Source organism: Stigmatopora argus, chromosome 19, assembly GCF_051989625.1.
Source record: "Stigmatopora argus isolate UIUO_Sarg chromosome 19, RoL_Sarg_1.0, whole genome shotgun sequence".
Classification (NCBI taxonomy): Eukaryota; Metazoa; Chordata; class Actinopteri; order Syngnathiformes; family Syngnathidae; genus Stigmatopora; species Stigmatopora argus.
Window position 1 is genome coordinate 10,120,636 of NC_135405.1, and position 14,301 is coordinate 10,134,936.

General features: G+C 40.3%; 1 protein-coding gene across 1 annotated transcript; it reads right to left on the reverse strand.

Moving 5' to 3' along the window:
* Nucleotides 1–303: 303 nt before the first annotated feature.
* LOC144065000 (apolipoprotein B-100-like) lies at nucleotides 304–13,190 on the reverse strand. The gene is made up of 26 exons (XM_077587933.1): nucleotides 13,136–13,190; nucleotides 12,963–13,007; nucleotides 12,575–12,687; nucleotides 12,343–12,488; nucleotides 12,083–12,236; nucleotides 11,344–11,496; nucleotides 11,109–11,233; nucleotides 10,944–11,029; nucleotides 10,413–10,863; nucleotides 10,207–10,324; nucleotides 9,728–9,874; nucleotides 9,438–9,649; nucleotides 9,160–9,367; nucleotides 8,909–9,082; nucleotides 8,622–8,825; nucleotides 8,331–8,498; nucleotides 8,018–8,223; nucleotides 7,729–7,896; nucleotides 7,520–7,641; nucleotides 7,240–7,441; nucleotides 6,976–7,160; nucleotides 6,693–6,868; nucleotides 6,508–6,623; nucleotides 6,082–6,404; nucleotides 1,609–5,999; nucleotides 304–1,539 (listed from the first exon to the last, which is right to left on the reverse strand). Exons 1-26 carry the CDS (start codon nucleotides 13,188–13,190, stop codon nucleotides 454–456), a joined length of 9,534 nt encoding a protein of 3,177 aa, XP_077444059.1. The 3' UTR covers nucleotides 304–453.
* Between the last annotated feature and the right edge of the window lie 1,111 nt (nucleotides 13,191–14,301).

Sequence of the window (14,301 nt, forward strand, 5' to 3'; positions counted from 1 at the left end):
AGCTGTGTCACTGCCCGAGCCATATGCTGCTCCGCTATATTTAGACGTGACAATTGCAAATGACTCATAGATGAATGGGAGGGACTGGTTTGAAAGTTTCTCCCAGTGTTCCTCATTGTATTTCTTAAACCACCCTTTAGCTGTTTTCTTAAATAACAACATAATATTGAGTCTTTAGATAATGAATAATATTCCAAAAGTACAACAAACCTTTGGTTTCGATATTCTAAAAGCAACATATGGGACAAAGACCGTCAAGTAAAAACTGTCTTTAATTAAGGAAACCGGTTTTAAATAGTACAATACAACATACAAATGAGGCACAATAGGCACTGGGTGTGTAATGAACAAAATGGAAAATAAGGATCACATTTAGTGTACAGTTTTCATTCTTAGAATGGTCTTTTCGTTACAAAGACCACGGGAACAGTACGGTTTAGCTGGCCGAGGGAGTTAGTTGAACTCTGGAGCATAAGGAAAAGGAATGTCCAGCTCCACATGTCTGTCCCCAACTTTTACAAATGGTTCCACCATTTTACTTTTCTCCTTCAAGACTGTAACGGCTTTATTATGGAAAGCATTGACCCGTTTCAGCATCAAGTCAATTGACGATTGGATGTCTGCATCAAGCTGTTCGGTGGAGAAGTCCGACGAAATGTTCTGTAGGTTATTTGCCACCATTTTGAGGTATTCGCTAATTATGTGGTGGACCGTCTCCATCTGTTTAACAATACTAGTAAAGACATGAGAGTTAATAGCATCCTGGTAAAGGTCGATCACCAAGGCTGGAAGTTTCTCCACATCGTCGCATTCTAAAAATTTGAACAGCCTCCTAATTATTGCAGAAAGATCCCTCTTAATATCTTTAATTTTGTCACCTCCTAGTTCTCTCACTGTGGCACCAATTTGATCAGAAAGTTTTCCCAGAGTGTTGAATATGTCTTTCATTATTTCTTTTCCACTCATAGTCAGACCGGAGGCAGGAAACGTGAATTCAGTCGCTTCAAAAGACTCAATTGGTACGAACAAGCTAGAGAAGGCAAACTTTGATAATTTCTGTTTCACCTCTTCAATAAAGGTTGTACATCTCTGATAGACCTCAAGCCCTGAAAGCCTTTGTGAATACCCTGGGATTAGAAATGTGCTATCTCTCAAGAATTTAACTACAGCCTCGAGGAAAATCTGAACTTTCCTTTGGTATTTTCTAGCAAAAATAACAGTCTGCTCTTTAGCAGATGTCACAATATCAGAGGGATTAACTGATGCAATGTTGTCAACAGCCTTATTCAATAGAACTTTACCCTGGTTCCTCATCTCTTGGAGCGAACCCCCATGGCTTTTTGCATACTTATAGACTTGATCATATGTCATGACAGCAGGAGATGTGACCATTTGGACAACGTCAGGTACACTATTCTTCAGTTTCAGCATTGCCTCATATGGCATCTCTGTGTTCCAAGAAGTCTGAATATTCAGCTTCTCAGAGTTGATTACAGACATCTTCAAGGCCAATATATCAATGTCTGTTTGTGGGTCAGTCTGTGGAACAAAACATTGTTAGACAATATACAAATCCATTGAAGCCAAAAGACCAAAAATTAAACTTACGGGATATCGGCCATAGAGTCTTGCTTTGAATTGTGCCGGGCGCTTGGTCAGCATCTGAAGTGCAACTTGACCGGCAGATGGGGTGGACAGAGAGAAAACAAAGCTCTTTGGAGTCATTTCCTGATGGATTACCATTGTCTCAAAAGGCAAATGGAGCTGTATTGAGTTGCTGATGGAGGCATCCAAATTTTCATAATCTAAGATAATGTTGGTTCCATGGTTTCCTTCCAACATTGCATGTTTTACATCTAGGACAGAGGCCATTTTGTATCCACCAACTGTGTTAACATTAGCGTTTCCCTGAAATGTCCCTGTTAGAAATTCACATTCTGAAGATGAGGATGCATTAATTTTGATGATGAAACTGTCCTGGTTGAGAATGCTGGCATCGCTTTTGAGCGTAATCATTGGTGCGTTCATGGTGAACTCATAGGTCAGATCACCCATTTTTGGAATGTTGATGTTGGTGCTGAAGCCACTGACAAATGCGTCCGTATTTAGGTGGATGGTGAACATCTCTGGGTTCTTCATGTATTTCATTTTGGAGCTCATGTCAAAGGTCTGCTGAGTTGTGGACAAGAGATCATTCATACCAGCATCTTCCCAAAGTGAGAAACCCTCCACTTTTGGTGTCTTCAATTCATAATATGGCATTCTTATTTCAGGAATAATGAGTGGTTGCCTCAAAATGTCCAGATTTACCTCTCCATTCATCTGAGAAATAACGTTAATTTCCGTATCACCATTATCCATTTTGAAGTAGTGGGAATATTTTTGTTGGTTGACTCTGGCCATTCCAGTCCAGCTGGCCTGCTGTACTTCAGAATTCAGTATAAGAGACATATCATTCTCGAACTCCATTTTACCAGATATTTTGAATGGGAGGAAAAGCTTGGAATTTCCTTTATTTTTGGTTTCAAACATGAGCTCGGTAGGTTTGATCAAGGCAAGGGCGGAGTTTGAAAGAGTTCCTTCAATCAATTGCGCATTATGGGAGGCGGTGAGATCAATTTGCATGTCTTTAGCCTGGAACTTTATATCCAAAACACTGCCCTTCATCACTGGTGTTTCGGTTTCAACTTTTGCTTCAATAATTGCATGGCGGAAAATGCAGATATCTGCAACCAGATTCTGATTGGTTTTAAAGCCCTTGCAGCCTGTTGCACCAATGAAAGTCACTTTGGCTGTGTGGAGATCCAGGACTAAGTCGAGGCCACTGTTGTGAGTTGCCTCATCAGAGAAGTCTTGAATGGCAAATTTTCCATTTCCCACGGTGTTCATTTTTAGATTGGCAGACCCTGCTCCCACTGCAAGATTCGTCTTTTGAGTTGATGATACTTGAGTGAAGATATTGAGGAGTGGCATGTTGAGGTCATGTTTGTAGTCTGAATTGACACTCGCAGAGAAGCCATCCTCCATTGCCAAAAATACATTATTGACAAGGCCGGCTGAATACAAATCGGTCTCTATTTTTGCTGTAGTGTCAGCGGAACCTTCACCCGAAAGGCCGTAGATGGTCGCAGTTCCATTGTGGTTGAGCTTAAAAGATGACTGATCGATCTTAATATACTCTGAAATCGCCAGGCGGGTCATTTTGGGCACAGCCAAACGTGTAGAGGCATCGATGGTAAATTGGAAGGGCTTAAAAGTAGATGTAGCCTGAGAATTAAAGTTCAGTTTGAACTCTGGAGTGACAGATGTAGAGGTGGTGTTCTCCAAATTTGCAGTCGTCCTGAGTTTGTAATGCGGCGAGTTGATTTTGAATTCTCCGTAGAGTTTTCCAAAACAGGGTATCTTGCTCAAATCTTTCACTTTTTCTTTTAACTCCATTGTGAGTGTGTTGTAATCATAGGACTGTATCTTCTGGAGCATTCCCATGACATAAACTCTCATGTCATCAATCAACTGTTTGAAATCAAAGGAGTGCAGCTCATTCACAAGCTTCTGAACAGGTTTCATTACCTTTTTGATCAAAGGTCTGATGTCAATTGACCTAAGCATGTCAAATACAGACTTAATCCTTTCCCGTATATGATACTGCTTCATTATTTTGACAACCTCATCCATCACTGCTCCAATCACCTTCTCAGCCTCATATTGAGACAGAATTTCCTCCATTTTTCCATAAATGGCCTCAAATCGATCAGAGATGTTAAGTTTCTGGATCCAAGCCATGATAGCCTCCTGGATTGATTGCAGCACATGAATTATTTGTTCTGTTGGCAATTTGGCTGTCAGGTTGGTCAAGACATTTTCAATGGAGTTGACATATTTTCGCAGATCTTCGACAAAGACGTTTAAGTCAAAATTGTCAATGACCGTCTTCAGCTCAGATACTTTGTCTTGAATCTTGTTACTGAGCTCATACTCTGTGTTGATGTCTTTCAAGAATCCAATTGTCTGATCACTCATCCTCATTACTGTCTCTTTTACAGCTTCAATGAATGCAGGAATGTGCTCCGTGAAAGGTATCTGGATGAAGTGGCTATCGGTGTTCTTGTCATATTTGACAAATCCAGACACACTGTAGTCTTGTCTGGCTTCACTAAAGAGGCTTGTGGTGACTGCTCCTTTCATTTCAATAGCCATCCTTTCTGCATTGTTGTAGGCTTCCATTTCCTGATCCAAAGAGTGGTCATTTACCTTCGATTTAATCTTAAACTGAACACTTTGCTCTTGGAGACTCATTGAGCTGCTTATTTTGTTGTCCACAATGGTCTTGATCGTGGGTATGCCTTCGATGTCATGAGTGCTTGAGGCTCTGGACTCAAACGAATGTGTGAAGAGCAAAGGTTCAACTTTCAGCAGGAATTTGCTGTATAGTTCCCCACCCTGCTGTCCATACAAAGACAGTCCACCATTTGCGTTAAACAAGGCATCTATGTTAAGGGAGAAGGGTTCAGCGAGAGCATTTATATTGCTGTCAAAACGAAGAGATTTCGATTTGTAGTCGGCAATGTTGTTGAATTTTACTGTTAGACCAGCAAGCTCCAAATCTGTGGCATGCGTAATCTGAGATCCCAGGAGTTTACCGTTGGTGTTGCACTTTGTGGACAGAATCATGTCCACCATCTTGACCTCATAGGTGTGTTTAAGTTCATCTCCTGAGAAGTCTCCTTTTAGCGTTCCTGTCACCTCCATGTTGTAAGGTTGTGCCTTGAACTGGGCATCATTGATGAAGTTGATCTCCAAGAACTTTAGGTTATTTTTGATTATGACTGAGGCTTTAAAATGCTCCATTGTAACTGTGATATCATGCATGTAAGAATTTTTCCTGCTAAGGAAATTGTCGGTCTTTGTGTGGAGTGTTAAAGATCCCGAAGTAAGGGAAAGGGAATTGGAATTTTCGGTCCTCATTTCGTTGAAAGATCCAACTATGTTGTTGGATAAGATCAGGCCATCCTCACTTAGTCTAAAATTCATTGTGTTTCTTGTGTTGATGGCCAAAATGTCACCGTTGAAGACGCCATTAAGGTAGACTTCAGAATTAGCAATCTTTCCCTCAATGTTAAAGTCAATCTTGTTCTCTTGAATGCCCCCCTTTGTGGTGAGGGACAAGGTGGCACCATTGGCATCAAGTCCACTGTGTAAAATATTCTCAAAGGTCATTCGATTGTGCTGAGCTGTGGTAGTGCAGCTGGAGGTCAAGCCAATGGAGTTCAAGGCCAAGGTGGCCTTGTGAGAGGCAAGGCTTGAAAAGATGTTAACAGAGGCATCAGAATTGAGCTCCAAACCAGACGGATTCAAGGAAGCAGTGAGCAAAGAGTAGGCACGATTCACAATATCTTCAGCTGTATTTCCCATACGGAGGCTAGCTTGATCTTCAGAGGCTGAGAATTCCACTTGACTCTGAAGTGTTCTCTGACCAGCTTTGGTCATAGAGATGGAGAGAATGCTCAGCTTGACATTCTTATAGTTGAGATTCATTTTTGTTGAGTGCTTCATGGCCTCACTGTTGATGTTAGTGTTGGATTCAATCATAAGATTCTCATTTGCATACACAGCCTTGATCTTATTTGTAGCCTTCATGATTTCAGAGTTTGCTGTCAATGTGCTCTCTAATCTGAGTTCCTTCTTTCCACGATCGGCTGAGAAGGTGTTGAGATACGTGGTGCTGGCAGTTAAAGACCCAATAGCGGCAATTCCATCTGCATTGATATCTCCCAACAGCTTGTTTGAACTCAGAGTGAAATGCTTGGTAATATCTAGAGATGTCCGCAAGCCTAGTGGTGCAGAAGCATGGACATTGTATTTTCCCTGTGAGGTTATGTCGTCCGAGACCGCAATAGTCTCTTCCACATTAACACTTGTCGTCAAAAACTGGTGCTCTAGGGAGCCAGTAAGGATGAACTTCAGTGTTTTGTCGTCTGTATCAGAGATTGCAGCAGCTCCTTTAAAAAGAAAACACATTGGCATTTTAATCACTGTCCCATCCCATTTTAACATTTCCTTTAAAAATTAAAAATAAATTACCCTCAGAGGTGAAGGAAAGAATTTTAATCGGACTGGTAGCCTGAGTCTTGAACTTGGCCAAATAGGTTGGAGAGTCCACCCTTTTATTTTCTGCTGACAGAGTTGTCTCCCAGTTGTAGTAGTTACTGTTTAGCTTAGCAGACACTTCCATCAATCCAATGACGGGGACATAGATCTCTTTCTTATGGGGCATGCTATATGCGGGGGGGTTTATCTGCTGCGGTGCCTTATTAAATATGGCAAGAGAGGTGAACCACTCTTGAGGATCCGGAATAGTGAGGATCACATGGTCAGTGCCAAAATTGGATCGGAATTTGCTTTCCCTGGTTATTAGATAAAAACAGAAATGACAAAAATACAAATGTTAATGAGAGAGCTTTTGTATAGTAATATATTCTTATAATTCGAAACGAGTTTGTTTCCTACATGTTCATGAATAGATTCTCAGGCATTGAGGGAATTTTCACCGTTGCAATATTGTTCTTCAGAGTTTCCACGTAAGGAAGTTCAGCAGAGATTTCGTTCATCCAGATGTTGCTGGCCTAAGCAGAAATAAAATACATTTTGTTTTAACACTGATTATGCGACAGTCTTATGACGAGAAAACTTGCCTCAAGTGCCTTGTTGACAAATTGACGCACTTTCATGTCAGTGTTGCCCAACTGGTGGTCCATGGCACCCTCAGAAAATCTACTGACCCAAGAACCGAGGGCTTCAGTATAAAGAACCATGAGTTTTGTCTCGGCATTCATATTTGACATCAGCTTGACCTCAGTGCCATCCCCATCTGAAATAGATATCAAATATAATTTCTTTTAACCTGAGGAGTGAACAATCATTCCAAACAAGGTTTATTATATATATTTTATATTAGTGTTTTGTTTAGAGACATACCCAGTTGGAATGTGACTGACTGAATTGACGAGATCTCTGGGAGTTTTATGTCGCTTTTGACCTCAAGGGTTAAATATTGGCTCTTGTGGCGACTACTAGACGTGGTGGCAGAGATTGTGGCGTCTGTCTTTAGGGATGGAACCATCAATTGAATCTTCAACATACTGTCAGCGACGTACTGATACCTAGATTGATGTGAAGATATGATACTTTTGCCTTTGCCCTTGATAAGGTTCCGAGGTTTTTTGTACTTGCACAACTTACCGGGCGCGACCAGTCAGAGTGAGCAGTGGGACATTTTTGTTGGAAAGCTCAAGTGTTACGGTTTTGTCTTTGAAGCTGTCATCAGTCAGCCCAACCTTGATTCCAGCTTCGACGTCCAAGTCGGGTATCTGGATTTGGCTGGTGAACAAATTCTTATTCCTGTTGTAATTCATGGTTGCGGTCACTTCAGCATTCTGATTCCCTGCGAAAATGGAAAAAAATAGCCTCACATTTAATGCTGGGAGATTTAGAAGTTGATGACTAAATGATGCGCGAGTACCTTCCGCTTCCAGAGTCAACTTCAGGGAATCAACCTTATGTTGACCATCCTCTCCTTCACTCAGGAGTGCATATGCAAAGGTTGCTGTGTGTGAGACCTTGGGCTCGATGTCCATTTCGAACCTGAGGTGATTTAAATACAAAAATGTTGCTTGTTTTGTTGCCAAATTTTTAAAAAGCCTTAAAATATGAAATCAAAGTTGAACTTACATTGTCTGTCCAGCCAGAGGGAAATAAGGCACATCATTTTTCCCACGTACATCAGCTTGGAGTTTTTTAGTGCAATATTTGAATCCAAAAATGGAGTCACAATTTGCATCACCCATATTGTGTGGGATTATGGTAGCCTTGCCATCGCCCACAATCAGCACTGTGTTGCTATAGTATGTAAATATGTATACAGAAAATCAAATACAATGCACCGATATTTTCTACTGTTAAAGATTACAGTGTAATGGGATCTGATAGAAGAAAAATACATTCTTATTTTTCTTTGTACCTGATTTTTACGAGCTTTGCAGGACCATCTGCAGCTGGGATGGAGAGCTTGACTTGGTTTGACTCTATGGTTATCTTAGCTTTGAGTGAACTTTCATGGTACAAACTGGTGTGCATCTCAACAGCAGAGACAACAAATTCGGGGACATGGACACCCATCTTTGTCACAAACTCAATTCCAACTGACGGCGCGAATGCCACTTCATTCTGTTTAAACGAAAAACCAGCAGACTGAATGAATACACCCGCTAGATGCAGTCTATGACCTTAAATTTAAATTGGCCATTGTTGAGATTAGAGGTGAGAAAACGTACCATGTTTGGAGAAAGTCGAAGTCCTCCCTTGGCTCCAGGAGTAAAGGTGCCAGAGAGAGAAAAGGTCAGAGGGAAACCAGTTGCCGTTGGAAGGACAAAATTGTTATCCATAAACATGTAGTGGATAAACAACTCATTGTCTGTGCCAGAGATGAGTTTAGACACAACCTAATACAAAAGTCATTAAAAATCAATTGTTATCATAGGATGAGATGTACGGAAAATGAATGAATGCTGTTGTCATGCTGTGCTTTCAATATAAAAATGGTGAAAATCCAAATTTATGACTACCTGTGTAGGGAGCAGCTTGAGGAAGATCTCTGCATACATTTTAGCATAATCTGCAAAGAATTTAATATCAGCAGCCTTGATGTAGCCAAGCTCTGTTCCCATTATCTTCAAGTAGGCCATGGCCTCTGGAGAGTCTAGATTTTGCAGCTCTTTGACCAGCTTGTTGAAATTGTGAGCTATTTCTCTCAAAAGATCTTCAGGAACCTTGAGAAAACACATTTGTTTGGTTTCTTTTCATTGGTGACGTTAACACATTAGGAAAAGTGGATGGAATTATCATAATGTACCTTCTGTCCTTCTGTTTTCAAGGGGGAAATCCACTTCTCTAGAACTTCCATTATCTTGACTGGCATCTTATTCTCTGTCCAGTACAGCGCCTTGGACAATGTGTCTGGGAAAAAGCCATTCTTTCCAAACAAGGCCTCAATAGAGGGATCGGAGCCCTTTCCTTCGATTCCAAGCTTTTTGCAACAAAAACAAAACAGTTAAGTGTTAATAAATTTGCCGACAATAGCCAATGAAGAGCGTTCTTACACACCTCCCACATATCCATATTGTAGCCAAAGATGTTGAGAGTAGATTGTAACATGACTTCTCTGGGAAGCTGGTTGCTTGGGTCAAAGATAACATTTCCCTGAATATTGCCATGGGTCGTGCCTATCTTGTAGTTGCGAGATTTTGTTGTGTAGTCATTGTGTGTGCCGACGTCAATATCCTGCAGTGCATCTATTATCTTCCTGCCCAGCCTTAAACAAATATGACAATTAATACCTCAAAGATTTCTTTTTTCCCCAAAATTAAATGAATAATACTTACATCTGGGTGTCGGGATCAGTGGAGGAAATGATGTTGTAGACATGGGAGGTCACAAAAGATTTGACTTGCTCATTCTGCTCCTGTTTCAGGATTTTCTTCACCATCTCAATCTCGCTATTTTGAGGATTTCTCATCAGGATAAGATAAGCTGCGAGACGTTTCTGCACAGCACCTTTTGGATACTGGCTGACCCTTTGGAGATTAGACCGAACCTGTGTGGGAAATTCAAAGTTCATCAGTACTTTTGTGAAAAGGATTCATAAACATGTCTGTTGAAAAGTTTTAGTTACCTCATCTGTCAAAGACATACGTCTAAATGCCTGGATGGCCGCAAGCTGAACAGAGAGTGTTGTTGTAGGCTGTCGCATGCATTTCAGCAGGGTGTTTTTAATTGTCGGGTGAGCGGATTCCATCATGTCGCCAATATTTCCTACAACCTGGATTGAAGTGTGGAAACTTCAAATTATGAGTCAGTAAAAAGTGAGCAAAAATAGGATGAAACCTGCAGTTGCCGTCTCTCTTGTTGTTACACGTAAACCTCATTCACTCATTCTCTGAACCGCATAGCCTCACAAGGGTAAATTCAGTAGAAACTAGCCCATCTTTTATCTGGTAATTGAGTCAGAGTCATCGCTAAATCTTTTTTTACTTTTAAATTGAACTCGGTTTATGAATATGGTGTATATCCTGGTATCTAGAATTATAATTGTGTACTTCCCTAATCCATATGTGAATGTAAAAGTTTGAGGGTTTATATTTGATAACTCACTCTTAAAGTTAGGAAGGTCTGATCTTTATCTCCTGAACAGTCTGGGCCCAAAAGAGAAGCCACAAAGTCAGAAACAGCCGTGATTTCGGGAGTAACTTTACCCTCAGCCTGGTAAAGCCTGATGACAAAATTGGATGTTACATTATTCCCGTGAAAAATCACATACTTCTGCCACCTAACTACCATCACCGTTGTCATGTGCTTACCTCCTGACTGCATTACTCAAGGCGTACATGATGAGTTTGCTCTTTCTGTTCTGAGCCATGGCCAGAATATCTTTAACCATGAGGCGTGAAGGGTTAGGCAGTAGTGCCAGGGCATAAGCTGCCGCATCCACTTCTTGATCTAATGTGTTTAAGGTGGCGAAGATGTTCAACATGGCGCTGGTGCACTCTGGAGTACCGCACTGAACCAGAGCTTGCATGGTCAGGAAGTGCGATATGTCATCCATCTCAAAGGCTGCGGAGCGTAGGGCGCCAGCCTTCATGCCACGCAGCTCGGACACAAGTTTATGGAAGAGGGAACCACGCTGATCGCCATTTTTCGTCTTCGTCAGGGTGTTCAATTGCTTTAATGCGTTGATGGCGGCATCTTTAGTTTGCATAGGGGACTTGTCGTCAACAAGTTTCATTGGCAAGAAACGGACGAGAGCCTCATCTGTTCAGAACCCCCCACACAAATCGTTAACATGAATATTATTGTGATTCAAGCACATTCTAAGGGGGATAAACACTCACTGTAATTAAAAGTTCTGTCATTAATCCTGGTAGTCTCCTTCAGAATAATAGTCTGCTTCACCACGGTGGAAATTCCGTATTCGTTCCTATGGAGGAGACAGTTACAGCAGGAGTGTATTTGTGTATACACATATGTGTGTGTACATTATTGGTGTCTTTAATTACTTGTGAGAGAGGGGCAGGAAAATATGCTTCTCTGTGCAGGTACCACTGGTCATGTGCTTCTTCTGCTCGTCAAATTTGTAGTTGCATGTCTGGTGGCTGCTGATCATCTTGGACAAAGGATAGTTCTGAAAGTGCAGACCAATTGAATTATTCTAGATAGTGTTAAGTGCACATACTACTCACAACGGTTAAATGAGATACTATGAACATTTAAAAAAAATCTGGCATCATTTACCATTCCTGAGATGAGAGCCAGGGGACTGGTAGCCTGTTTTTCAGGCCTGAAGCTGTCACATTTGGAAAGATCCCTGCTGATTGTTACATCAGTGGCAATGTCAGCTCTGGCGTGGACTGTGAAGTCGGTGGCACAGAGGCCATAAATGCTGGCCTGGAAATGTAAAAGTCATTCATATCGATGAGACTGGAAATCCTTTGGCAGCACAGCATTATAGCAAACATCTTTTTCCTCACTGTTTACTAATTAATAAATACAGATCATATTTTTTAACTAGAAAATAACAAGTCATGTCTAAATGTGCAAATGCCAAAAAGAAAACTACATAAAATGCTGATGCAGAATAATAACAACTGTTACAATGCTTATATGCTAACAAACAGTAAAAGCGGAAAGAAATTAATTCGCTTTGGCAATCTGTTGACTTATTTTGCTCCACAAATTTGCCAGTGATTAAATTAGAGGTGTAAACATGTTTAAAAGTGAGTCAGTTTGTCAAATCAATATCCCAGATTAAAAGCCATTATATGAGCAGGTGATGCCATAGTTCAAATAAAGTTATCTAGGACTTTAGCCTGCTTGGTGACGTGGGAACACAAAGTGACCCATGTGCATTTATCGCCTATGGCTGTCACAGATTATCTGGTCATTGTGCAATGTGTTTATTATTACGTGACTCTTCTCCATAAACCGAAATGAGCACTGTCTAAGGAAGAAAAAAAAGACCACATACAGTCACCCTCTGCATGTTGTCGTTTGTCTCCTTTCCCATGACGTGGATGAGGAGTGAAGATACAATTCCCCTTTTGATGTTCAAGATGTTTACTGGTTCATCCTCCCCAGGGAAAAGTTCCACATTGGAGTGTTTCTCAACTCTGACCTTCAATGGGTTCCTAAAAACGTGGATGGATTTTCACTTGGTAAATTTCTTCATCTTGTTCCATACACGACACATCTGACGTGTAAAATTGGGCTTTAAAAATGGGCAGGTATGCTTACTTGGCCATGGAAGCTTTAAAGGCCTGAGCTCCAGCAGCAGGGTGATACAGCACTTTGCCATTGTCATCCACAGCAAAAATCTCGCTCAGCGAGCATTCGGTAGTCCGCAGGATGAAGCTGCATGTTTGGGGTACTTCCAGCTCAACCTGGACAAGAGATAGACCACCGTTCCATTGGAATTAACCTTTAAAATCAGAACTTAAAACAGCATGAGTGGTACTGCGAGACATACTTGACAGGAGATTTTGGGGCCGCTCTTGTTGTCCGTGGCTCCAGGAACACCATTGAAGGTCTCAGCCTCATAGTCATACACGAAGCGTCTGAAGTTCCTAAATGTTTTATCCACTGTGGTGATTTAAATATCAGTTAGCCAAGTTATTTTTTTTTAAATCAGTGCACCATTCAATATAAGACGTACCAATTTTTTTCCGTGATAATAATAGTGTGGAAGTCAATGATGTAATTTTATGGTGCTGAATATTGCACTCTTAGAGAGAGACATATTGTCTCCAATCAATAATGTCGCTTGAACAACACTTGACACGTGCCAATGCGTCTCGTAAATTATCATAGTGTATTCTAAAAATATTTTTGGTTCTTTGTTAATAAAGTGAACTTACAAAAGCATGTTGGGTTTTGTTCATCCACTCTTCCAACATCTTGTTCTGTAGAGAATTACAACAAAACGTTTAGTTCATTCAATCTTTTAGGAATTTTCACATTTCTGTTTTGCAAAAAAATATAACATATCTTGTCTTTATATGAGAATGTTTTGAAACCTAACAGTACTTACGCGCAAGGGTGTATGTGCCCAGGAGCAGCAAAAGGCAGATCCCGGTACGACCCATGTCGGGCTTAGCACCAGGAAGCCTTGTGATCGATAGAGTCCTCCTGCTTTAGGGAGAACAAAGTCGTTTACTTTGAATTGAAAGCTTTTATAGTTCTGCTGTCACACTGGACATGATCAACTTGCAAAAGTGTTGTCTCCGTTCCAAAGTCTGAGCAGTCCTTGTGGCAGGTCAAAGGTAAAATGTTTCACAAACTAAGACATGATGTCAACATTGGGTGGAGGTGGTCACTGTCATAATGTTGAATATTCTCAAATGGTCATTTTGGAGACATCTTTTTGACATTAGTAAAAGTTTGTATTGTACTTGATGTAAAGTCTTAATAAGGTAGCAGGTTTTTCCTGTAAAGTTTAGCAACTTAAATGGTTGTGATTGTCATAGAGATTCAAAATAATTTATTTACGGGCCATGAAAGAACATGTTAATTCACTTTAGAGTGAAGTATAGTCAACATTTTCTCTTTTAGCTGAACAATAATTTTCATCAAATAGATTTGATCTATTTTAATTTCTTGTTTCCACATAGGCATTTCACATATTTTTAGATAAACACATTTTAATTACATTTGTATTTTTATTGTCTCTCTTTTTTTAATCTACATTCTTTAGGGAGGCCTTCAAGGCCAAAATAAATGTATTAAGAAAACATGTTGCAATAATTGAACGAACAATTCATCTCAAACAATGGTAGATGTAATATGCTTTTTATTTTTGTAATTCATTTAGTAAAATTGAAAATGAAATGCATTCACTCTCCAGTACACATTGAATGAAAGGATTTGATCTCTTAGCTAATTACTAATGAAGACCCAAAATAAAAACAGAAATAAACCCAAAAGGAACCTAAACCTAACAATAATATTTAAAGCAATCAAAATATAGCATGTGTGATGGAGTGCTTGTGTGAGAGAAAAAAAACCATAACCTGTCAATCCATAAATTCTTGTTGACTCACCTCTGCCCTACTTAGAAAAGCCAGTAAAGGCTGTTTGAGCAGGATCTCAAGAGAGCTGTACTCAAGATAATTTAATCAGACAAAAGAAGACAAGTCATATGTAGCATATGACATCATTTAATGTCGCGTATGCTGGTTCTGTCCGTAGTGGTTATGG